General features: G+C 41.2%; 1 protein-coding gene across 4 annotated transcripts in view; it reads right to left on the bottom strand.

Annotated features, from left to right (window-relative positions):
- Window positions 1-393: 393 nt before the first annotated feature.
- Window positions 394-26,530, bottom strand: part of LOC137379509 (ras association domain-containing protein 9-like) — a 45,617-nt gene continuing 19,480 nt past the window's right edge. Inside the window, exons 3-5 of one of the 4 annotated variants that reach the window (XR_010976836.1) lie at window positions 15,183-18,674; window positions 5,367-5,485; window positions 394-1,331 (exon numbers count right to left, since the gene is read on the bottom strand). Coding sequence is in view for 1 of the 4 variants with exons in the window: in XM_068050438.1 (XP_067906539.1) it covers window positions 17,385-18,674 (1,290 nt within the window). In the remaining 3 variants the exon portion in view is untranslated. Of the gene's footprint in view, window positions 1,332-5,366; window positions 5,486-13,153; window positions 18,675-26,530 lie in introns of those variants that run through there. The other 3 variants (XR_010976837.1, XR_010976838.1, XM_068050438.1) reach the window with 3 other exon arrangements.

Genomic DNA, 26,530 nt, shown 5'->3' with positions numbered 1-26,530 from the left:
TTCCTCCCCACTCCCCACCAGGTTCTCACCCGGAAGTCGGAGTCGGTAAAATTGGAGTGTGATGTTCGCCGCCTGCAGCTAAGTTTATTAGCATGTAAGTTTATGTGTATTTGCATATTTAGATGAAGGGCCCACTGCCGTGCGATGAGGGAGTGGGGGATGCACCAAGGTCCCCCTGCCGCCGGTAATATGCGGCAGGCCCTTCTCGACATCGCGGTTCGAGGCGGGCCTCTCCCCGTAGCATTTTATCGGTCCCCACGCCACGACCTGCGGCTTCGCGGGGCTGGTAAAATTCAGCCCGACTTTACTGACAAAAGTATAGTAAAAAAAAATTCTGTTATAAAAACACAAAGGCAAAACATATTCTTTCAGTTTTATATGTAAATTTCTCAAGTTTTTTTTATTCAAAGTGGAAATGTGCTGTTTTTCCATCAAATTAATATGGTTCACCATTTTTACATTTTCTTTCCAAACATGCTTATGCATAATTCATGCAAATTGACACACCAAACCTAAACATGCTTTAATTGACATATGAAGAAAAAAATCAAAAATGCAAAAACACCAAAAAAATGATAATTCAGAGTTAGGCCTACTTTAATTGATTTTTTTTTCTATTGATACATAAATGATACAAAAATGCATGTGTTTTATTATATATGCAAATTATGCATTCTGCTGGAGACAGTTGGCCATTTGCCATGTATTTGGTTTAGAAATGATAGATTTTCATCTTGCGGTGCCAATAGTTTTTATTTTAGGTTTTTTTTTAAAGAGGTTCTTCAAGTAAAAAAGGTTGCCAGCCCCTGCCATGGAACAATGGACAATTACAATAACATGGAAATTAAAACTTAATGAAATAAATGCGAAAATTTACCCTGGAGTTAAACTCATCAGAAATGTTAGCCCAGACAAAGTCGACTTTTAGTTGTTGTGGAGAAGCAGCTATTTGAAGAGAGGAGCTAGAAACAGAGCAGTGTGACTCAATCAATGTGCGAGTGAGCAGGCCATGCAGAGGATGTGAGACATGGGAAAAAGTGATGCAACATTTTCTCCTCGTGGTGTGAGGTCCATAATTACTGCATGACTGGCAAATGTTGACATAGAATTTTGCCACTAAAAATGTTGACACCATTTTGCAATTATAAAATATTAGCAGGTTGATAAAGAGCTTTAACTTTATAAATGTTAACATTAAAACTGCACCTCAAAAATTGTGACTTAAAAAGGCAGATTATTGTGAGCAGAATATATGTTCCATATGCAAGACTTTTAAGTTGCAGACATCTTCAGCCAGAAGTGTTGAGTGGATGATCCATCTCGGCCTCCTCCTGAGGACCCAAAAACATAGATACCAGTCTTCAGACAATTTGATTCACTTCACATGTTATCCAGAAATGGCTGAAGGCACTGGATACAAAAAAGGCTATGGGCCCTGGCTACATCCCAGCTGTGGTATTGAAGACTTGTACTTGAGAACTAGCTGTATCCTTAGCCAAGCTGTTCGAGTACAGCTACAACACAGGCATCTACACGACAATGTAGAAAACTGGCCAGGTATGTCCTGTCCGCAAAAAGCAAGACAAATTCAATCCAGCCAATTACCGCCCCATCGCTCTACTCTCAATCAACAGCAAAGTAACGGAATGTGTCATCAATCGTGCTATGAAGCGGCACTTACTCAGCAATAACCTGCTCAGTGACGCTCAGTTTGGGTTCTGCCAGGGCCACACAGCTCCAGACCTCATTACAGCCTTGGTCCAAATATGGACAAAAATAGCTGAATTCCAGCGATGAGGTGAGAGTGACTGCCCTTGACATCGAGGCAGCATGTGACCCAGTATGGCATTAAGGAGCGCTAACAAAATTGAAGTCAATGAGAATCAGGGGCAAAACTCTCCATTGTTTAGAGTCACACCTTGCACAAAGGAAGATGATTCTGGCTGTTGGAGGTCAATAACTTCAGTCCCAGAATATCGCTGCAGGAGTTCCTCAGGATAGTGTCCTACTACCTTCCTTTCAACTAAGTTCAGAAGTGGGGATATTTGCTGATTATTGCACAGTGTTCAGTACCATTCACAACTCCTCAGATATTGCAGCAGTTCCGTGCCCGCGTGCAACAAGGCCTGGACAATATACAGGCTTGGGTTGATAAGTGGCAAGTGATATTTGTGCCATACAAGTGCCAGACAATGACCATCTCCAACAAAAGAGAATCTAACCATCTCCCCTTGATATTCAATGGCATTACCATCACCGAATCCCCCACTATCAACATCCTGGGGTTGCCATTGACCAGAAACTTTTCGGGACCAGCCAGATAAATACTGTGACTATAAGAGCAGATCAGAGGCTGGGAATTCTGCAGCAAGTAACTAACATCCTGACTCCCCAAAGTCTGTCCATCATCTACAAGCACAAGTCAGGCGTGTGATGGAATACTCCACTTGCCTGGATGGGTGCAGCTCCAACAACACTCAAGAAGCTCACAACATCCAAGACAAAACAGCCTGCCTGATCAGAACCCCATCCACTACCTTAAACATTCACTCCCTCCACCACTGGCACACAGTGGCACCAGCGTGTACCATTTACAAGGTGCACTGCGGCAACTCCCCAACGCTTCTTCGACAGCACCTTCCAAATCTGCAATCTCTACCACCTAGAAGGGAAAGGGCAACAGATGCATGGTAGCACCATCATCATTAAGTTCCCCTCCAAGTCATTCACCATCCTGACTTGAAACAATATCACCATTATTTTACTGTCACTGAGTCAAAATCCTGGAACTCCCTACCTAACAGAATTATGGGTCTACCTACACCACATGGACTGCAGCAGTTCAAGAAGATGGCTAATCATCACCTTCTCGAGGGCAATTAGGGATGGACAATAAGTGCTGGCCTTGCCAGCGACATCTACATCCAAAGAATTAATTTTAAAAAATGCAATCTTCGGAAATCTTCTAAATTGTTACAAATCGTTATTCTTACTGATGTACAAATGAAAATAGAATTCTAGAATGGTTAAAGCACAGAAGGAGCTCATGGAATAAAAGGGACAGCAGCAACATGGATATGAAATTGGCTGAGTGACAGGAAACAGAATGATTAATGGATGTTTTTCAGGTTGGAGGAAGGTTTGTAATGGAGTTCCCCAAGCAGTTAGGACCCTTGCTGTTCCTGATATATATTAATGACCTGGACCTTGGTATACAGGGCACAATTTCAAAATTTGCAGATGATTCTGAAACTTGGAAACATTGTGAACTGTGAGGAGGAGAGTGCAGAACTTCAAAACGACATACACAGGTTGGTGGAATGGGCGGTTAAGTGGCAGATGAAATTTAATGCAGAGAAGTGTGAAGGGATTCATTTTGGTAGGAAGAACATGGAAGGGTGAAATTCTAAAGGGGATGCAGAAGCAGAGGGATCTGGGTGTATATGTGCAAAGATCATTGAAGGTGGCAGGACAGGTTGAGAGAGTGGTTAATAGAGCATCCTAGGCTTCATTAATGGTGGCATAGAGTACAAAAGCAAGGAAGTTATGTTAAACTTGTATAAAACACTGGTTCAGCCTCAACTGGAGTACTGTGTCCAGTTCTGGTGCCACACTTTAGGAAAGATGTGAAGGCATTGGAGAGAATGCAGTAAAGGTTCACATGAAGGTTCCAGGGATGAGGAACTTCAGCTACATGGACAGATTGGAACAGTTGGGACTGTTTCCTTTGAAGAGAAGCTTGAGAGGAGAGTTGATAGAGGTATTCAAAATTGAGGGGTCTAGACAGGGTAGATAGGGAAAAGCTGTTGCTATTGGTAGAGGGATCGAGAACAAGAGGGCATAGATTTAATGTAATTGGCAAAGGATGAGGAAAAACCTTTTCATGCAGTGAGTAAATAGAATCTGGAATGCACTGCCTGAGAGTATGGTGGATGCAGGTTCAATCAAGGCATTCAAGAAGGAATTGGATTGTTATCTGAAAAGGAAGAATGTGCAGGGTTATGAAGAGAAGGCTGGGGAATGGTACTAGGTAAACTGCTCTTTCCGGGAGCTCGCGCAGAGTGGCCTCCTTCTGTGCTGTGGTGATTCTGTGATTCGGCCCATTGAGTCCCTGCAATGAAATCATTCTGTTTCTATAGTCACACATTCCATAACCAACCCAAACTTTTTCACATTTGACATGGAGAACAAAATATACGCTGTGGTTTCCAGGTGTTGGAGATGATACTCAAAACAGATCAATAAACCCAGAACAGTATTGATTTAACCTCTGAAAATTCATTGCACAAAAGTCACTTTTTTTTGTTAAATGTGCTCAGAGAAGTTGAGCATTTTATTACGTGTCTTTAATGCTAGGCATTAGCATTATTATAAGAAGTTTACATACTGAACATTATTTTCTGCCCTGAAGAATACCTTATTCCAAGGATTATTTTCGATATAACTGCAAACGGATTGATCGAAATGACAAAAATGGTTTAATGGAACTTCAAGGATGCAAAGCTTTTTGAAATATTTGAAGTCATTATATTCTTAGGGCACCTAATTTCCTTTTGCTTTTGATGTGTCATCAGCTTACCACTCCAAACCACACAAAAGTGATCAGAAGCAGTTCATTAAGTTAAGGCTGGCTCAATATAAGGCAACTGGGAGACCACCGAGCTGGCAGCAAGATGAACCACGGAGGGCTTTTGGGAGAGTTTTGGCAATGTTGAGAGGAAGCCTGGAGCTGTAGCAGCCTCAACTGCTCCTCTAGGCCCCACAAAAATAAGTTTAAAAAAAAAAATTTACTCTGTTACTGGTCTGCTTCTACTGAACAGAACAGTCATGGTAAATACTCCATCCAGTAGATTGTAAAGATGTCTTTGGGGTCCTATCTCTCAACATCTCCGTCAACATTCCCGATCCTTGGCAGATAAATCATCATCCTGTTAAGCTTTTCCTCAGGACAGAAACAACTATCTATATAACACAGTTTATTTCCTCTTTCACTTTCTCTCACCACTCCCTCCTCATTCATTCTGCATTTTCTTCCTCAGCAGCACCTTAGGTATTCCCCATTACCTGCAACATGTTTGACATTTCTGTTCTCTGCAGTATTCCACTTATCTTTCCATTTCTCCTTACATATATGCACTCACTTTCTCCTATCTCTGCCTCTTCTGCCTCTATGATTTCATTAACTGACATCTCTTGCTGGTCTGCAGCCTCACTTGTTTCACCTCTCGATCCAATACCAGCCATATGACATTATTGAATTGTTTACATTCATTGATCTCCCGCACTACCCTAATTCACTGAAGAGTCTTAATTCTTGCGATGCTTGTAACAAAAATCCTGTGTGACCATTGTGGCAGTCAACATACCATCGCGCATAGATCCTGGGATTCATTTCACTCTCCATCTCCGATGTCACTAAGCTTTTAATGTAGAGAGCAGCTGTGGCTTCAATAACAGCTAGTTTTTATCACCCTCTTTTTCTATGCTGGTAAAACAACATAGTAATGAATTGTTAGGAATTTAACAAGAAAGACAGAGGCCATTTGCTGGCATTCAACTTCGAACAGAGTGCCTGCTACGAAATTGTGAATATTTGACATCAAGGGCTGCCATGTTTGAAATCAACATTATATACACTCCTAATCAAGACTGAGAATAATTCAGTAGGTTAGTTATCCATACACACCTTTCATTCATCTGCAAAATTATGCAATGTTAACAAGTGTTAGGCTTAAAACAACACATTTTTAGATTTGCAGATCTACTTAGGTTCATAAGCTGTGTATATTGGAAGAAATTAATGTCATCACAACATTTAGAATATGTCATAACCATTAAAGTTCAAATGATTTATTATTGTTTGTATCTTGAGATGAGACAATTTTTATCGTAATCACTTCGACACATAATTTTTATATTAATGGCATTGTTATTTAATATTCTTATTTATGACATCACTGCAAGATGGCACGAATTTAATCTTTAGTAGAACACCATAAAATATACTGCTTTTCTTTTAATAAGTCATAAATTATAATAAAATAAATCCTTTATTTAATGGTAGTCTCCTGATGGCTCAGTGGATAATTGCATTGATTGAGTTGATACTGAACTATACAGAACAATACACTCCCTAATTCAGTCAACCATCTCATCAGTTAACTTATCTCAGCCAGAGTAACCTTAGGGACAGTACAATGAAATTCAGTGCTTGGGGAATCCAGGATTTCTGTGCCTGATTAATACCCAGTCGTCCCTGCTGGAAACTATTCTAGTGTGTTACTGAGATGATGGGCTAAGGTCTATAGTGAAAGATATCATGATTGGCTAAAAGGAATGAGAGAAGATACCATGCGGCTGAGTTCCAGTTACAGGTCTAAGGGTGCTAAATGGTTTAAAATGCTGTCTTTAAAGGTCAGGTATTAATTGTACTCCTGCTCGAGAGTTAGCTCATTTGTATAATTATTTACAACACCAGATGGGTCTAAGAAGCACACTTACTGTTAGCAAAGCAAATTTTCAAGGGAAGGGAACACTTAAAGGGGAATGTTACGATGACAAAAAATTACAAGCCTTTGACAAGTATCAAAATGCATCTCAAACTATTACCCATCTCAGCAAAGGATAAAGGAGCAAGGGTTTAAGAAGTGGCAGGGAAAAAAAATGAAGGGATGGGGGACCTAGGTGCAGGCATAGACAAGGAGCACAGAAACCATCCCCCTACTTGAATGCTGCTAAAGTTAAGGTGATGCTTGTGGAGAGGGTTGTTGTCTGTGCCACCTGATGGTACCATCACCAAAGGTCAGCATTGCCTGTAAGCAGATCTAGCCACATTTCAGGCCACAGATAGCCATTAGTGTCGCTACACTGCATGGCAGTTGCAGGTGTTCTTACACCAGATGACACAGTCCTGTATCTGCTTCTCTGCCATACCCTGAGAAGACTATTACATAGCATCACTTAGCTGTTACGGCACAGAAACAGGTTATTCGGTCCATGCCAGTGTTTGTTTCACACAAGCCTCCTCCCACCCTTCTTCATGCAAACCCATCAACATATCTTTCAATTCCTTTCTCCTTCATGTGTTTATCTAGCTTCCTCTTAAGTGCATTCATGCTATTCACTTCAATTATTCCTGTGGTAGTGAGTTCCACATTCTAACCATTCCCCGGGAAGAGAAGTTTCTCTTGAATTCCCTATTGGATTTATTAGTGACTACCTTGTATCTATGGTCAACATTCCCTCTAAATTTTCTTTGCATTAGCAGGCTACAAACTCTTCTTGACACTACTTTTTTTGTTCATGGGCAGTTACATTTTAAAAGCCAGGACTCACATTATGCAGGAAATTTCTCCCAATGAATAGATAAAGTTGTGACCGGCCTATTTATTTCATTGTGTGGTACATTCCAGATTGCTGCGTGGCAGTGCACTTTCACATCTTAGAGGAAGCATTGCTCATGGCCTCTGGTTCTCATCTCATCAGAAAGTGTAAACATCTTCTCTACGTCTATCTTATCAAACATTTTCATAATCTTAAAGACCTCCATCACGTCACTCCTCAGTCTTCTCTTTTCTAGAGAAAAGAGCCCCAGCCTGTTCAATCTTTCATGAGAGGTATACTTTTTCAGTTCTAGTAAATCTTTTTTGCACCTTTTCCAGTGCCTCTATATCCTTTATTATAATATGGAGACCAGAATTATTCACAGTACTCCAGGTGTGGTCTAATCAAGGTTCTGTATAGTTTAACATAACTTCTCCTCTTTTCAGTTCTATCCCTCAAGCAATGAACCTTATTTATGGCTTTATTTACCTGTGTCGTTACTTTTAGTGAATTCTGCATCTGTATCGCCAGATCCTTCTGCCCCTCTACCCCATTTAAACGCTAGTCCCTATATTCCGTGCAGGGCCTGAAGAAATGTTTGATGGCAGCTTGGCAGATATGGACAATCAGTTAACACTTTGTCTTGATCACTCTGACATATTTTCATGTAGCTCTGTATAAAGCAATACATGCTTTAATTCGGGTTCTTCTGAAGAACTATCCAGTAAGAAAGTTAATCATCATTTCAGATATCTTAGTGAAGCTTCTGGAGTCTGTTGCCCCAGTTTGTTTTGGGAAGAGGAGTCTCCACCGACACTAAATCTGACCAACTAGGTAATTTTGCCTCTGTCTGTAGATGCTGTTGATAGTGGGGTTGCACCGCAGGGGTAATCTCGTGATTAAATGACACATAATTTTAGTTTTAAAGTTTTCAGATCATAGAAGGAAAGGTTTCATAGATTTGAGGTACTGGGGAAGAATAGTTACACTAGGATATGGTCTGATGCGTCTTTGATACAGAAAGGTTACAGTAAGGAAAATGTTAAAGAAAAATACTTGCATTTATATAGCACCTTATGCTGAAAATTTTCAAAGCATTTTATACAATGAATTTGGTCTCCTTACTTAAGGAGGGATACACTTGCATGGAAGCATATCAGAGAAGATTCAGTAGGCTGATTCCTGGGATGAAGGCATTGTTTTATAAGGAACAGGTTGAGCAGGTTGGACCTCTACTCACTGGAGTTTAGAAGAATGAGAGGTGATCTTATTGAAACATATAAGATTCTGAGTGGGCTTGACAGGATAGATGGTGAGAGGATATTTCCCCTCGTGGGGAAACCTCGAAAGGGGGTACAGTTTCAAAGGAAGACAGGGATGAGGAATTTCTTCTCTCAGAGGGTTGTTAATCTTTGGAATTCTCTTCTCCAGGCAGCAATGGAGGCTGGGTCATTGAATATATTGAAAGCTGCATTAGACAGAATTTTGATCGACAAGGGAGTCAAGGATTATGGGGGGCAGGCATGAATGCGGAGTTAAGGCCACAATCAGATCAGCCATGTTCTTATTGAATGACGGAGCAGGCTCAAGGAGCCAAATGGCCTACTCCTGTTCCAATTTCTTATTTTCTCGTGTTAATTTGTGCCAACAACATCTCACAAGTAGCAATGAAAGATCAATGAATCTGTTTGCTTGTGTTCATTAGGGGAGGAATAGTGACGATGTGACAATAACATGAAAGAACTCCGTGACCATTTTAACATAGTGCCCATGGGAATTTTTCATCCTGAAAGACCGTAACTCTGACAGTGAAACTTGCCCTAAGTATTGCATTTGACTGTCATTTGAAGTTAGAAGTAAAAAGAGAGAAAAGTTCAGAGGAGCAATCTCCATAATAGCATTGATAAAGTGAAGACAGAAAGAAAAACTGCAACAGAGCCTGTCTTGAAAACTATTTTGGTACTAAAAATAACAACAACTTGTCTTTATATAGCGCCTTTAACGTAAGGTCCCAAGGTGCTTGACAGGAGTGTTATAAGTAAAGCTTGACACAGCAGGTACAGCAGATGATAAGGAAGGCAAATGGAATTTTGGCATTTATTGCTAAAGGAATAGAGTATAAGAGTAGGGAAGTGGTGCTGCAACTGTACAAGGCATTAATGAGACCACACCTGGAGTATTGTGTACAGTTTTGGTCCCCTTACTTGAGAAAGTATGTAGTTGCATTGGAGGCAGTTCAGAGGAGGTTCACTAGATTGATTCCAGAGATGAGGGGGTTTGTCTTATGAAGACAGATTGAGCAGTTTAGGCCTTTACTCTCTGGAGTTTAGAAGAATGAGAGGAGATCTAATTGAGGTATTTAAGATGATTAAGGGAATTGACAAAGTAGACATAGAGAGGATGTTTCCTCTTGTGGGGCAATCTAGAATGAGAGGTCATAATTTTAGGATCAGGGGTAGCAGATTTAAAACAGAGATGAGGAGAAATTACTTCTCTCAAAGGGTCGGGAATCTGTGGAATTCACTACCCCAGAGTGCGGTGGATGCTGGGACATCGGGTAAATTTAAGGAGGAGATAGACAGATTTTTAATTATAAATGGGTTGAAGGGTTATGGAGAACAGGCAGGAAAGTGGAGTTGAGGCCGAGATGAGATCAGCCATGATCGTATTGAATGGCAGAGCAGGCTCGAGGGACTGAATTGCCTACTCCTGCTCCGAGTTTTTATGTTCTGAGCCACATAAGATGATATTATGGCAGATTAAGGAGGATAAAAAGGTAGAGAGCCGAAGAGGTATAAGGAAGAAATTCAAGAGCTTAGGGCCTAGGCAACTGAAGGCCAGCCACCAATGGTGGAGCAACTAAAATCAGGAATGCTCAAGATCAGAGTCAGAGGAGTACATATATCTCAGAGTGTTGTGAAGCAGGAGGAAATTATAGAGAGAGGGAGGGGCGAGGCCATGGACAGATTTGAAAACAACGAGAATTTTAAAACCGAAGAGGCATTGATTAGAAAGGAGCCAGTGTAGGTCGGCAAGTACAGGGTGATGAGTGAATGGGACTTGGTACCAGTAAGGACATGGGCAGCAGAGTTTTGGATGACCTCAAGTTTACAGATGGAACAATTTGGGAGGTCTGTCAAGAGTGCATTGGAATAGTCAAGTCTAAAGGTAATGAAGGCATGAGTGAGAGTTTCAACAGCAGTTGAGCTGAGGCAGGGGCGGAGTCGGGAGTGACAATGTGAAAGTGGAAATAAACAGTCTTAGGATGTGTGGTCAGAAGCTCATCTCGGTGTCAGATATGACATCAAGGTTACAACGAGTCTGGTTCAACCTCAAGACAGTTGCCAGGGAGAGGGATGGAGTCAGTAGTTAAGGATGGAGTTTGTAATGGGGACTGAAGATAATAGCTATGGTCTTCCAATATCTAATTGGAATAAATTTCTGCTCATCCGTTTCCTCACATGGAACAAACCACAAATTGAGGTGTGACCCAAATAGAGCAATGTGAAGTGTGGCAGTTCATAAATCCTGGATCCACATTGGAATATTGGCATTGTTTATTTTGGATCACAATTGTACATATTGGTAGCTTAATAAGTTCCTGCTTTCATTTTTCATTTTTCACTTTCACCTGATCTGTAAATACCATCTTTAAGTGCAAGGTTATTTAGAGTTGATATGCTAAATATACACTTTTCATTAAGCTGGAAATGTTTGTTTATCAGGCAGTTTATCATCCAAATATTTTTTCCACTGCTGAAAGAAGTAAAGTTACATCTACACTCAAGAGTGTCATTGTCTTGTAGTTTTTTTTTCTGGGAATATACAATTTGCCTTTAAGGCTTGCAAAGGATCAGTACTGCTATAAGAACCAGCAAGCCTCAGGAGTTAGAGAGATTGTATTTTCGGTTGTCATTGGGTACAACCATTCGGAGACTGTGTTTCAAAGGGTGCATTCTCGTTACCATGGATACAGCCACTAGGATTGAGCATCATGCGATACATTTACTACAATTCAATTTTGAACTGGCTTTTTAGTTGAAGGCAGTCTGTTCTAACAGTACACACACAGACACAGACAGCTGTGGTGTTAGTACCTGAAAAAAGAGCTCTCAGCCATTTAAACTGAAGGAAGAGAATTTTAGTCTGTTTAATTATTATTATCTCTCAAAATTCAAAAAAAAAGTCAAGCCAAAACGGAGATCTCTGGTAATTAAAACTGAAGGAAAGGAAGTTAGACTGTGACAATCTTTTATCCCTCAACAACTCTAAAGTCAGATTGATTCGATTGAAAGTGTTCTCAAGTTGTTAATTGTTGAAATCCATCGCTGAAGAAGGAAACATTACTTACTGCTGAAATTAGACTATGGGCTGTTCTACTGTGGAAGAACCTTTTTTCCCCATCGGACGGCTGTGAGGACTTCAAGCAACATTGGACTGTAAATTTGCAAGGAGTCTAACTTTTTTCTATTTTAAATGTTGTTTATATCTTCATAGTGTTTATGAATTTAGTTTTTTTAATTAAACAGTTAATTTGTTGATTTAAAGACACCTGGTTTGGTTAGCCTCATTCGGGGGTTAATAGATGGTACAATTTGGCTGGGTCTTTCTTTAATTTGGAAAGTTTAAAATGATATGTTAGGTAATCTGTGGAGGGACGGGATTGAATTAACAGTGCCTTTCTCCCACCACAATCAGAATCCTATATTTTGACTGGGCGCTTTGACTGGAGCGGTCAGTTGTAACGAGTGTTTCTCACTTAAAATTTTCCAACATAGCAATCAAATTTTTTTATTACAATGTTGATTTTTGAAAATGTCAGGTGTAAATTGTTCAGTCATAAACCAAATGAGATCACCTGTAAGTTTTAAAGTTCTAATGCACATTGCATGAACAAGTTTCATGTAATAAGGCACTAAGATACTCAGCAGTGCCCATATGCAATATTGAAATGTATTCAATGTAAGTCAAAGATAGTCTCCAGTTTCTGTTTGCCACAAGTGATCAAAGCGATTAAAAGCGAACTAAAAACATAGGCCACTCCTTCTGAGTTTTTTGCTTCTAGTTTTTACATGCACAACTATAAAAAAGTATGAAGTCCTTCATTAAGTTTCATCGTGTGGCCATAAACCAATGGTTTCAACATATTAAATCTTGATGTTGCATTATTGAAAGAAATCAATGTGCTTTAAAAATAATAATTTGGGCACAAGAAGTATTTGTTGCTGTTCAAAAATGTACAAAGTTAGAAATTGTTAAAAAATGGAATATGAAACACTAATTCAAATTAATTCAAAAATACGTTTTCATTGAATTAAATGATTATGGGATCGATTTTTATCGACAGTAGTCACTGTTGTAATGTAGGAAACGTGACAACCAATTTGCACACAGCAAGGCCACAAATGGCAATTAAATAAATGACCAAAATATCTTATTTTAGATATTTAGTCAAAGCCATAACTTTATATGATGATAATAAAAGCCAGTGGCGGCCAAAGATAAATTCAAGAGAATCAACAGGTAGCAAAGAACAATCTGCAATTTGCTTTCTCATCAAGCATTTTTACTGACTGTTTCATACTTCTCATTATGCAGAATTTCTCAGAAGTAGCAAGAATAGCAGGATCAAAAAGAATCATTTCATAAATGATTTATTCAGCTACCATTTCATAATTTGGTACAAATGGGACTGTGAGCAATCAATTTTGTAATAAGGTGTGAATCAATGGAAAATAATGATAGTACCATTGTATCTTACAATATTGAAGAGATAGGTGGAAATTATTCTTTATATATTTGAGCATTTTTATTTTTGTTCAGTCAGTAACACAATTGCATGAGATGAATATAAAGAAAAGCTTTATAAACTGATCACAAAGTATGAAAGGAGATAAACTTTCCATAAAATAACAGAATACAAACAGAATGATTAACTTTTACAATTGTCACACTTATTATAAAATGAAAGAAAAATACTGCAGATGCTGGAAATCTGATCATATCACTTATCATAATTGATTTCTTCACAAGGTGTAACATGAGAATACTCTATAAAAGCTGTCAAAGAGACATTTTATTAACAACATCATGACCCTTCCATTTTATTACCCTGTTGTTGGCACAGATTATATAGCAAGATCTTCAATTTTCCTTCAACACTGTAATTTATCTGGAGCATGTCATGAATAAATTACTGTGAGGAGGAAGTTGTTAAGGTGAACTGGAAACTTGTTGCAAAAAGATTTGGAATAATAAATTGTTTAACTTTCAAAAAAGCACACATTGGTAATTTTAAGTGTTCCTCATGGTTTAATGTATAATTATGTGGTCAAAATGTTGGCTCTCTCAAATGTATGTTGCAGAAAGTTTCAAATATATATTTGAGGGGAAAGTTTCATTTCAGCTGGAGAAACAAACACTTGTCACTAATGACAAGCTAGTACAATAGAAATTATTGAGTTTGATATAGTTTGCACTTTGTAAGATTATTGCAATGTCCAGCACTTCTATTTAAAGCAATGGAATAGCACCTCCCTTTCTCACCAAGTACAATGTACATTTCATCCCTTTGAAGTTTAGAGTATGAAGTTTATTTTAGCCTTATGTCAACACATTGGGTGCTGCCACTTTTGAAGTGCTATGAAATAATTCATCTAATATCTGGCCATAATGTCAGTTGTGTGAAACCAGAAAACACTGACTGTCGATACTAATTGTTTCACTTAGCATTTTCATGATCCAGGATTACTGTTTAATAACTACAGTTTCATCTCCTTGAATCTGCAAGGAACCAGAAAAGACAATACAAACAGAAATATATTGCTGTGTAAATGTTTTATAGTCTCCAATAGGGTAAACAAACTATACAGACTGGACTGTTGCATCAGCAGGGATCAATATAAGTGCCCTTGGAATTACTTTGAATATTTCATGCACAATTATTTTGAAGTAGACCAAGAGGGCCCACTGAACAATATCCAATACATTCTTCCTAATGTAAGCACTAAACAGCTGTGGAGCATTATAAAGATTCATTTCAGGCAGCTATGAAAATCTACACCACTTTAAAGAATGCTTACTATAATTTGCTATTTTATGTTTTCCTTTTTGCATTTTTCAGCAACATCCATACATCATGCTGCTCAGTGAAATAGAATTAGTTGTCAAGGTGAAAATAGATGTCATGAAAAATGTCAACCAACCATTGAGAAAGGAGACCTGCTTTGATCATTGCTAACCTAACCTAACCTGTATATTTTCAACAATTTAAGGTGACTTTTAGTGGAGTAACGTCATGGTCAACAGTTCCAGAGACTGCTGATGTAGCTGTTGTTTTTTAAATTGAGAAATCTAAGTGGTCAAATGTTACAATGCAGGACACCACCAGCATTGAAAAGGGTAGGCAAGTAATGATTAGGTGATACCAAACTTGTGCTTTAAATGCCTGTAGATTGTAAGAGGAAGGAAAGACTAAAGCAAGTGAAACAAACTCCATTTGCTTATTAATTTATGCTGTTAAATATACTTTAAGCTAATTCTGCATATAATCAAATACCAACCTTGCACATCAACTGAAGTACATTAAACACCCACTTTTGTGGAGACATCGATCTTTCTATTGAAGTCATAAGCATCTGTAAATTACCATTCCTAAGCATTTCAGAAAGTAGTTTGACAACTTGGTTAAAGTCAATCCAATTGCTTACAGATATACATGTAGCTGGGGAATTTACACTCAGTTAATGAAATAAATCTGGAATAAAAAGTTAGTATCAGGAAACAGTGACCATGTAACTACTGGATTGCCATAAAAACCCATCTGGTTCCCTACAGGGAAGAAAATCTGCTCTCCTTACCTGATCTGGCCTAAATGTGACTCCAATGTGGTTGGCTCTTAATACCCTCTGAAATGGCCTAACAAACCACCCAGTTGTCAAGAAGGTAGCTCACCACCACCTCCTCAAAGGAAGTTAGGGATGGGCAATAAATGCTGGCTGTGCCAGTGATGCCCACATCCTGTGAATGAATAAATAAATATATATATTATACAGATATGCACACAAACTTAGGAAATTTCAACAGTTACAATTAGGAGAGGTGAACCTTTGATTAGTGGGAGCATTCCTACCCCTCTGAGTTTCAAGGTGAAGGACTTGAGTACCACTCATGATAGTCCTGGCGAGTGGAGACTAGAATATGGTCTCTAAATAAAGGGTTGACATCCAGCAGGGTACTTGCATCCAGATTCACTGGTTCAGTGGCAGCATTCCTGCGTCTGAGTCAAAGGGTTGGGTTCAGGCCCCACCTCAGACAAACCTGGCAAGTGCAGCTCTGAAAACTGGGTTGACAGCCTGTAGGGTACTTAAGTCCAATGTTTATGGGTACCCCTCTTTGTCATAAAATGGTTAGTAGGGCTCTATAGTATTGGTTGCAGCCCACCTAGGAAACATTCCTCTGAAGATAAAAACCTGTGAGGAATGCAATATGAAACCACATGAGCTACTCTCCCCTAGTAAGTGGCTCAGCATTCTCACGTGTGCATCTTCAGTTTCGGGCTTGCTCCAGGGAAGAACACAATGGACAGACTCACAATTGGACTTTTAAAAATTAATTCTAAAAGCCTGAAAACAATTAAGATAAAGATTGAAATAGAAATTTCTCTCTTTACAGCCTGTTAAGCATCACGAGGGAAAATCTGGCACAAAGAATTGCATGACACTTACAGGAGCAATGGATTTTTCTTTTATTCATTTCAATGAAAGGAAATTTAGCCTGGCTCTGTTACTGCCATGCAATCCTCCCCACCAGATTTTCCTTTCTGCTCGCTGTCCAAGCTGTGCTTAATGCTCACGTGGGAAGATTACAAATTACTCCAGTATGTCCATATTGTAAAATGGAAAGTGGTCGCATTTAAACCAATAGCCTTTTATTGGCGTGTTATAATAAGAATTACTGTCTATTTCAGTTTCTGATATGTTAACATGCAATCTATTTTTGTCTAGATACAACTTTGAAACACATTTCTCAGTATTCATTATTCAAATTCACTTTTTTTGTTCTAGAAAATCACACGACAATGTTTGATATTTCAGTCCATATGCACAGTGCAAAATAATCACCCTGTTCTCACTACTGAAAACGTCAATCTGTTCATTGTTCAGCAAAATGAGTTAACACCTTATTGTTCATTTTTGGCATCTAACCAAAAATATGTCAGAATTTTAAATTATATCATTTATTTTATTGTGATTATGAAATATGTTATAGCTCACTTTTGTTCATGGTACTCATTGGCTAAATGATATACTTCGTACTATAGTGAACTTACAACAACTTAGTGGATACGCCCGAGATGAAAAGTGTCGGAATAAGCTGTGCAGTTAGGAGGGATACACTGTAGGGCGGTTAATTTTGCAAACTACATCACCCTAAACAACTACAGATTCCTTGATCTGCATCATCGATATCTTATACATTTACTAAAGGCGCAATCTGGCACATAAACTGTTAGATCGGATCCCTGCAGTCTTGTTCCACTCCTTTAACGATATTGCCAGGATGTTGGCCAAATTTGAAAATAAACAGGGTGAGGGTTTATGTTGTCTACTTCTCTGGATCACAAATTACTTTTGCGACTTACATCCATTTTGTGTTTCTTAAGCAATGGATTTTTGTATGTAATACACCATTAGGATCCAGGAACTTTTCTCGATGAAGTCTAATCTAACGTGTGGGACCAGAAAACTCTGGACCTTTATTTTAAGAATTGCATTAGTTTAAATACTATAATTTCAAAATACTATTTAATAGCTTACAGTTAGACAAAGGGACAAATCTCAGCTTCAACAAAACTTTCTAAACACGGAGTTGGCGGAACGCTGCCTATTTCTGCGTTGCATTTAAGTTGAAGTCACATATTCTGGGCATTTTTTTTAAAAGAGACACCGAATATCTAACGATATAAAGGAGCTTTTAAACGTCGTGTCCTCGTACAAAGAGAGCTATTATCCTCCTATTCTGTTACTAATAAACCACAAGGTGAGGTTACATAAGGATGATTAAGGATAATTTGGCGAAGTGGAAAACACCTCGACACCAGGCGGTTCTGAGTCCTGACTATTGGTGGAGCTTATCCCCGTGTCAGAGTCAGTATCGTTCAGGTCGCAGGGAGAGAGAGACTCGGAGCAGCTTCCAGGCGCATTCTTCACACCGGATCGTGGCAAGTTACACTTTGCCAAATCCTTACAGCCCCCCGTTAGCGGGGCTTCACTGTCCGCATCCTCTCGGAGGTTCAGGGACCTCAGCTGTTGGACTAAGTGCTCACATTCCTCCGCCTTTCCAGTCAGTAGCACTTCCTGCTGTTTCACTCTCTCCTGAACATCCATGAAGTTTTTGCGCAGTTGGAGGGCACTGCTCATGCTCTTCTCCAACTCGCCCTCAGCTTTCCCCCTCTCTGCCTGGCAGCTCTGTTGCTCATGGCACAGGGACTGGGGGTCGCTTTGCCCCTTGTCCTCTGCGTTTGGCCCCCACACCTTGCCCAGCTCCTGTTGGATTTGCTGGCTGAGTTTCTCGATGAGCTCCGTGTTCTGCTGTAGTTCTTGCTCCAGCTGCAGAATGGCCTCCCGCTTGTTGAGATACTCCTGGAGCTGAGCGGAGCCTCCTTGCCCGCTCTCTCTGCTCTCTAGTAAATAAGTTTCTTGGACATAGTTCTCTCCCTCGTTCTGTATCCGCTCCAGGTGCGTGCGGGACTCGAAGCTGTCGATGTCTCCGTCCAGCTCCCTCATCCTGTTCACTTGTTGGCGGATGGTGTGATCCTGGGAGACAATCAGATGGAGCAGGGTCTCTATCCCTTCCTGACCCTGCCTCAGCCTCTTCATTCTCGCCAGCTTCTTGAAAGCTTTCCTGACCATCCTCCTCTGCTTGTCCACCGGCAACTTCTGGATATACTGGGCAGGGCTCAGCTCCCTCTGGCCGCCCGTGTTCTGGATCACCTTCGCCTCGGCTGCCCTCAGCCCTGGCAAGGGCAGAGAGGCGCCCAGCTTGACCAGGACAAAGTGCACGTTGGGCTGCTCCTCTCCCCAGGAGAGCCAGAGCCTCAGCAGCTTGGTCGGCGGGGGCAGCAGCCTCTCGAAGCCCCTCCACTTCTCCACGATGCAGTAGTCCCTGGGCGGGGCGTGCAGCAACCTGCTGCCCCCGGCGTGGGCCAGATGATCCTTCAGCAGGGCTCTCACCACCTGGGCACAGCTGGTACGCTTGGTCAGTCCGCACACCACCTTCTCCTCCTGGCACACCCACACCGAGACCTCGGCGCCCTCCGGGGAATCCATGGTCACACACTTGGGCGAGATCTGCAAAGAGCAAGGGCCGAGCTGGGTTAGGACACATAAGTCAGATTCCCTGCCTTTCCCTTCAAACACAAACCTGACTGAGTGGAGCTGCAAAGTGAACGCGATCACGTGGCTGCAGGTAACAGCTCACCAACTCCCTGCGGGCAAACTTTCCTCCTGTCCCAACTCTCTGAGAATATTACCTCTTTAACTGAAACATCTCTCAATTAGCACTCCAACTGTTCAAACTCATGTTAAAGATGACAGCAGCTTCATACATTGTCTGTTCCCCATTGACCTGTTTGCCTCAGGAAAAAAACACTCAAAGATGCCACTTGCTCTCGTTTTGCATGCAACCCTCCCAATTAATTCCTCAAAATATCGTTTGTGCTCAGAACATTTTCATTTTCTTTTTGGTAGCTGGATATTTTTAAGATCTTTGAGCTCAAAGCTATCTTACAGATTGAAAGAGAAAGCATTTCTCGATCTCGTTTTTTTTTCACCTCTTGGCTGCATCCACACTACAATTCAGTTAATAGCTTCTTAAAACTTTCTCACGCTTTTTCAATGCTTTAAAACCAGTTAACCCAGAGATCTGCCTGTGAAATGCTGCTTGAAGTAAACAATTTAGCCTGGTACTGTTTGGGAGGTGTCCAATCCTCAGAAATTCAAGGAAAAGCAAATCATTTTTGTGCACTAAATAGAGAAAAATGTGTTCTTGCATTTTAGATTTGAGTGAGAATTAAGTATTAGTTTAAATAACAGACTTATTTAATTACAATAAATGGTATGAGAACATAACATTTAGTACTGCCTGTATTTTTAAACTATATATCAAGTGTTGCTTTTGTGGTTTACAGTATTTTTGAAATTACTTATTTCTTTTTTGTTTCTGTTTTCTAACTTTCTTCCCTGTTGTGCTGAAAGGTTTGATTCCCACTGGGATGCTGTTTCACAGGCATGGTCACTCTTAGGTGTGAACATCAGCAGTGAACTTTGGCAGGCTTTTTACCTCTGGGAGAATTATGACAATTGAATGGCATCTAGTATCTAAACAGGGGCGACTTTCAGCATGGATTACTGGATAAGGAGAGGAGCTGATTGTTCCTATCTATAACCAGGGGACACATTAACCAACTGAAATTACTGGAGTCTCCAGCTCCCTATTCTTTTTCACTTCCATTTTTACAGTTTTAAATTTTAGTTGTTTCTCAATAACGATCTGGACTTTACCTTTTCTAGAGCTTTTTTCCGATGTGTTAATAGTTAATGTACATCCTGACTTTCATTACCTCACCACTGGTGGCTGTACCTTCGGCCAACTAGGTCATAAGCTCTGTAATTCTCTCCCCAAAGCTCTCCAGCTCCCCACTTCTCCCACCTCCCTCAAGACATTTCTTAAAATCTACTACTTTGATCAAACCTTTGGTCACCTGTCCTAATGCCTCCTTTGGTTCAGTGTCAAAATGTCCTCTGGAGCACCTTGGAATGTTTTCCTACCTTAAAAGCACTATATAAATGCAAGTTGTTGCTATGCATATCTCCAATAAGTTTTTTTTATACAACTGAATTGTTTTATTATGCTATGATAACATTCAAGTCTTCAGTGTACATGAACGCAAATCATTCAATTATAACTTTAGAACCATTGTTTCCATTGTCGCCTGTCCTGATCCTCATCAACATTTAAACAAGAACAGACCCCATATTTCCTCAAGGCCTGGACACAATTCTGAGTTAAACGGTAGAAGCACAGTGGGGTGGGAAATTGAATGGGGCCTGGAAGTTCTGGATTGCCTCCCTAAGGAATGACTAAAGGGAATTCTCTCTCGGTTCTGGAGCAGATGGAAGTGCCATTCACTCCAAAAATAAAATATTAACATAAGGAAGGTGGCAGGGTGGATAGGATGGCATCAGTTGCTAAAATTCCCACCAGTTCTACCTCCTTTGTACCTAGTGACCTGGATGCTGGAAAGATACTAATATAGAGGTCCATGGAGGGGTACAAATGAGGCCCCCAGAGATCTCCAGGCTGGAATTGTGCCCTGGAAGACCCCAAATTGATGTTTCTTTTAATATATCGGTCATCTTATAAACATTATTTAATATGTGCTGATCTTTTAAATTTAAAATGGTGGCAATCCAATGCGGCTCTACACTGCCACACCTTCCATTCCCTATTTGCTGGGCATCCAAGATTGGCCATATTGGTGTGACTGCCCATGAGAATTATCAAAATTAAGTGACCCTGTCCTGATCCTGGGTACTCTGGTGAGGTCAGGAGCAGAGGTCAGCGGCACATTGTTAGGTCAGAATCCTGGAAATTCCCATCGAACGGCACTGTGTGAGTTCCTTTAGCCCATTGACAGCCACGGTTAAAGAAGGTCAGTTCACCACCACCTTCTCAAGTGCAACACAGATGGGCAATAAATGCTGGCTTTGCCAGCCACACCCATATTTCAAGAATGAATTTTTAAAAAATGAAGATTTCTGTTTCATTGCTATGAGCAGAATTAAGGAATTTGGCCTCAATAGTATTTTGATTAACATCACACACTGGTCAATAAGCAACATGGTACATCTGCCATCAGAATCCGAAATACCAATTAGTTGCTCACTTCAACTTCAAGATTTTACCATAACTATCAATCCTAAAGAATTTCACATATTTAACATAGACTTTCCTCTTTTGCCCAAATGTGCAATTCTTAAATTTTCTATGTAAATTGAAAATCTGACCTTGGTTGTTTGAAAAAAACATTTCAGACAACCAAGTTCCATTAACCTTTGGATCATGGTAGATATTTCAAACTACTTAGGGCTGAATTTTATTGGGGCACCGCCAGCTGCAGAGGCGCCCTTTGAAATCGGTGATGCGCCCGCATTCTCTGGCCGTCGCCGAGCCCCTGCGATATTAATCGCAGGGTACTCATTAGAATCACGGCGCTGAACCGCCCTCCCCATATTACGTGGGAAGAAGCGGGACATTCGGCGCAGTGAGAGAGTTTTTGACAGTTGTGCAGCAGGTGCTAGGGCCCTATTCTGAAGCGCCCCAGCACCTGCTTCCTGACAGCTGTCAAAGAATACTTACCTGACTGCTGAAGAGTGGGGCTGCTGTCAATCTGGCAGCAAAGCTGAAAGTGCTGCAGAAATCCAGCAGGTCAGGCAGCATCTGTGGAGAGAGAAGCAGAGTTAACTTGTCCAAGTTCACAGACGTGAAAGTTAACTCTGCTTCTCTCTCCACAGATGCTGCCTGACCTGCTGAGTGACCCTAACACTTTCCGCTTTGCTGCCACATACTTACCCTGCTGTGTCCCAGTGTCCTGTGAAGTTGCGATCCTCTTCTTCCATTCAAATGTAACTTTCCTTCTTGTAGGTGTGTCGCACCTGAGTGAATAATCTTAATTTTGCACATTCCGGGACGTGAGACTTAAACAGACCATAAAAGATATTACAGAGGTTTACAGAGAACACACTGACACAAATGGGAATGCATGGGTGTCGCAGCAATGTAAATATGTCTTTCACTAAATGTTCCTCACCACCGTGTGTGTCCTTTTCTCTGTGTGAATGATGTGTGCCAGCATGTAGCGCCAATGTCACATCCCTTTGCATCGTTGGCCTTTCAGGAGAGCCAACATATGCAATAACATCATTGCCATGCTACCATTACTCATGAGTGTCTCCACAGACTCAGTGACCTGGAATTTGGCTTAGTCAGCTGCTGGCTTACACAGGGATGCTGCAGATGTAGACTGGTGCACAATAGGTGAGCAAGGGTGATGTGTGGCTTGCAGAACTCATGTTGGTTCCTATGGAGCACACAGCCTTTGACTGATGAGCCACTTCCATATGTTCCTAGCTCACTGCTAGCCCTGCTTGCAGAGTCTGGCTGCCATATGACCTCCCATTCGTCTTTCATGTTGTAGGTCCTCAGCGTCCTCATAGTCCGAGGAGGAATCCTGTTGATGTTTCTCCTCATCATGCCAGGCCTGGCCTCTATTGGGTGCGTAGTTGTGCAGAGCAGCAAAGAAAGGAGCTGGCCTTTTCAGTCCATAGTACAGGGCATCACCCTATTCATACAGGCATTGTAGGCGCTCTTTCAGCATGCTGATCTCCTGCTCAGTGGTGGCTCATGTAGCTCAGTGGCTGGAGCCATGTCTGCAAAGGATAGCCCTTCTCTCCAAGAAGCCACCCCGCCATCTGAGCCAGTTCAGTGAACAGCGGTGGCAGCCAGGACTGGTGCAAGACCCAGGTGTCATGGCAGCTGCCTGAGAAGCAGTCACACATTCACTGCAAGCATCTGCAGTGTTCACATACCAGCTTCACATCGATTGAAAGGGCTTCTTTAATGGTGATGTCTGCAGGTGGTAGCCTGGCAGTAGGCCTGATGGTCACATGAGTGCAGTCTATGAACATTACAACCTATGGTTCTCCAGCAATGGTGCCAGAACCAATGGCTCTCTGGGCCTGGCTGTGAGAGTCCGTCTGAAGTGGACATCCTCACTGGCCCTCCGGTGCAGGGCATTGGTGATCTCCCTGATGCAGCGGTGCACTGCTGACTGTGTGACTCCACTAAGGTCTCTGGTGGGCCCCTAAAAGGCTGCAGAGGCATCAGGCTTGAGAACTGCTGCCACTATGAGGAACAAAGGCATGGAATGTCCATCGGAGCCCATGGGCTGCAGGTTATCCTTGAGCAGGGCACAGAGACGTGTCACCACCCTCTCTACATGCGCAATCTCCTCTGACATTAGTGCTCTGACATTTGATGGCATGTCATGTAGATGCACGGAAAACGTAATGGCCGGCTCCCCTTGGGGGCTGCTGCACACGACCAGGGGCCTCTATGTGGATCACACCTGCCTGTTGATATTGCCTCTGGCACATATGGATCCTCACATGCAGAGGATCACACAATGTAGGATAAGCCATACCTATTTCCATGTGATAAATAAAGTTGAAACCTGCATGTATTCAAAGGTTCCTAACAGGGCAGGGATTGGTGTTGACGGGTACATCAGCTGCTTTCCTGGATCAACTATGTGGTGTGCCATGATATTGCCCATCTTGGCCAGCACTCGAGTGGGACAGCATGACCACATCAAGATCCTACCAGCTGAATCTATTGCTCCCACCATCCATAAAACCTTAATGTTCCTGCCCCTTCTGGCACCCTCCCCACACACAAAGTGCCTAGTGTACCAGTGCCCCCTCACAAACACAGACCATACACTGTTAATGGAGGGTTGGTACACGGTACATCCATTCATGCCAGCACAGCTTTCCCTCCAGCAATCCCAGAACCCCTCCCTTTCAGAATCCAGAGTGAGACCCCTGCATATCCCCCCTCCCTCCTCCCTTTAAGAATGCAGAGTTAGACCCGTGTATCCCCCCTCCCTTTAAGAATGCAGAGTTAGACCCGTGTATCCCTCCTCCCTCCTCCCTTTAAGAATGCAGAGTTAGACCCGTGTATCCCTCCTCCCTTCCGTAATGCAGAGTGAGGACCCGCCGGCTTTTCAGATCGTGAACGGGACAGCACATGACGGCCCACCGTTCAACGAAAAATTTGGCAGTGTCTGTGGAGAGGTGGCGGGCTGCATAATCAGCGTAGTTAAGTAAGCATTACCATATGCTAATTTTGGCGCCGCCACCATGCAGCGGGGGGCCGCACAGGTCCTGCTGACGCCGGTAATATGCGGCGGGCCCTTCTCAACGTCGCAGGTTGAGGCGGGCCTCTCCCCGCAACATTTTACCAGCCCTCGCGCTGCGACCCGCGATGTTGAGGGGCCGGGAAAATTCAGCCCTTAAAGTGAGTCCTGTATAATGCAAGACCTCACAAAATATACAGTGGTGACATAATGCCAAATGGAATATAAGACATAAACTTAATATGTTACATGTAAAGGTTTGTAGTATAAGACCACTCAGAATTTCGGGTTATTTTATTTGGTGATTCATAAAGCAATTCATCATACACCATGCTATATCATGCTGAAATATGCATATATACTTGTTCAAAATGTGCCGTCCTGACTTATAATTATAAAGTTCGCTTTGTTGCGATCAATGCAATATATTTTACAAAACATGTTATTTAACATTCCATATTATATCCTTCAGGTAAATTATATGTTCATTTAGGGTTTAATTGCACAGATTTAACCTTTCCCTTTGAAACTTCATTAAAAACATACTACAGTATTTAGAAATGTTTAAGAAGTGTTACGACCTGGTGAGAAAGGTGTCCAGGGGTCCATCTCAGCCTTCACTTGGTCTTACCGTAACAGGGTTTAATTTTAAACACACCGTGTTTTTATTAGCTCCCCCTTGGTGAGTCCTTGTTAACCCATTTCCAATTATAAGGTAACAAAACCAGCACAAACAGGCTTTCTCAGGTTTAAAGAAGAAAAGTTGAAATTTATTAAACTTAAACTCTAATTCGGTTGACACCTACGAATACATGCCGCGCCCACGCTAGCATGCATACGCGATACATACATGCAAGTAGAGACAGAAAAGAGCAGAAGAAAAATAAAGTGGAAATGTTTAAGGCAATATCTGAAGAGTTGTTGTTACGGTTCTTCGAGCTCATTGTAGAGTCCTTGATTGTAGGTAGATCCTGCTTTTTGTTGGGTCCCAGTATTCTTCTGAAACCTTGTTCCCTGTGGAAGACATTTCTCTCTTGGGGTTCATGTGTCTTCAGTAGATTCAGAGGCTTAGGAGAGAGATCTCCTCAGTCCAGGAGCAAACAGACACTCTGCCTTCAAACTCTCTGTGGTCAGTTCAAAAGAAAACCCTGGAACAGCCAGGTAATCATGTGACCAGCTGGTCTAACCAGTCCTGGCCCTTGTGGATTGTATCCTCCTTAGCAGGCCCTGGAATGCTTCCTCACCTTCGATGTCTGTTTGTATGTAAATGTTTTTTTTCATCCATGACTGATCTGTTTAACAAGTCATTCCCTCGCTCCAACAACAGTTAAAAATCAATAAAAGCAAAATACTGCGGATGCTGGAAATCTGAAACAAAAACAAGAAATGCTGGATTCACTCAGCAGGTCTGGCAGCATCTGTGGAAAGAGAAGCAGAGTTAACGTTTCGGGTCAGTGACCCTAGTTCCGAAGAAGGGTCACTGACCCGAAACGTTAACTCTGCTTCTCTTTCCACAGATGCTGCCAGACCTGCTGAGTGAATCCAGCATTTCTTGTTTTTGAGTTAAAAATCAATGTTCGTGAGAAAATTGATGTGCCTCATTCTTGGCAGGTGGGGGGGGGTGTGGTGCTGGCATGACAAGTGGAATGATTATTTATGAATCTGTTTACTTTGATAGATTAATCCTTGAGGAAAAATGCATTCTAGGTATTTGCAGCATTTACAACTCAGTTTTTTTTTATTAGCTAATAAATGCAGTCCTGGTTTAGATACAGTGTGTTCCAAACTTTCAAAATTACTTTTCAACAGATTAGATTAGAACAAAGGATTCTTAGAAAATCGAGAATGCCATGTTATTATTTGAATAGACCGATAAATAAAAATGACATTTCACAATGTGCTGCTATGCTTGACCTTAGTTGCTTAAAAGGAATGTTAAATTTGGTTAATGTAGAAGGAAATGAGATGTAGGTTTTGAAATCTTTTGCTTTCGTTCAACTTTGCAGGCCAATAAAGGAATAGCTTAGAGAAATCTTGTTTGCTTCTTTTTTTACTTCTGAGTTTCAAAGGATTTTCTGCCACCAGCATTTTGAAGTGATTAGTGACAAACTTCTAAGCTCGTTTTACATGTAAACTATCCAATTTATTAAATGGATTAAATTATATACAGAATTGCACATACATCAGAGAGAGGGCTCATCACTCAATGTATTTGTGATAGTTATATAT

Source organism: Heterodontus francisci, chromosome 18 (genome assembly GCF_036365525.1).
Source record: "Heterodontus francisci isolate sHetFra1 chromosome 18, sHetFra1.hap1, whole genome shotgun sequence".
In the NCBI taxonomy this organism is placed as follows: Eukaryota; Metazoa; Chordata; class Chondrichthyes; order Heterodontiformes; family Heterodontidae; genus Heterodontus; species Heterodontus francisci.
The sequence above is the reverse complement of the archived record's forward strand: the minus strand, read 5'-3'. Positions and strand labels throughout refer to the sequence as shown.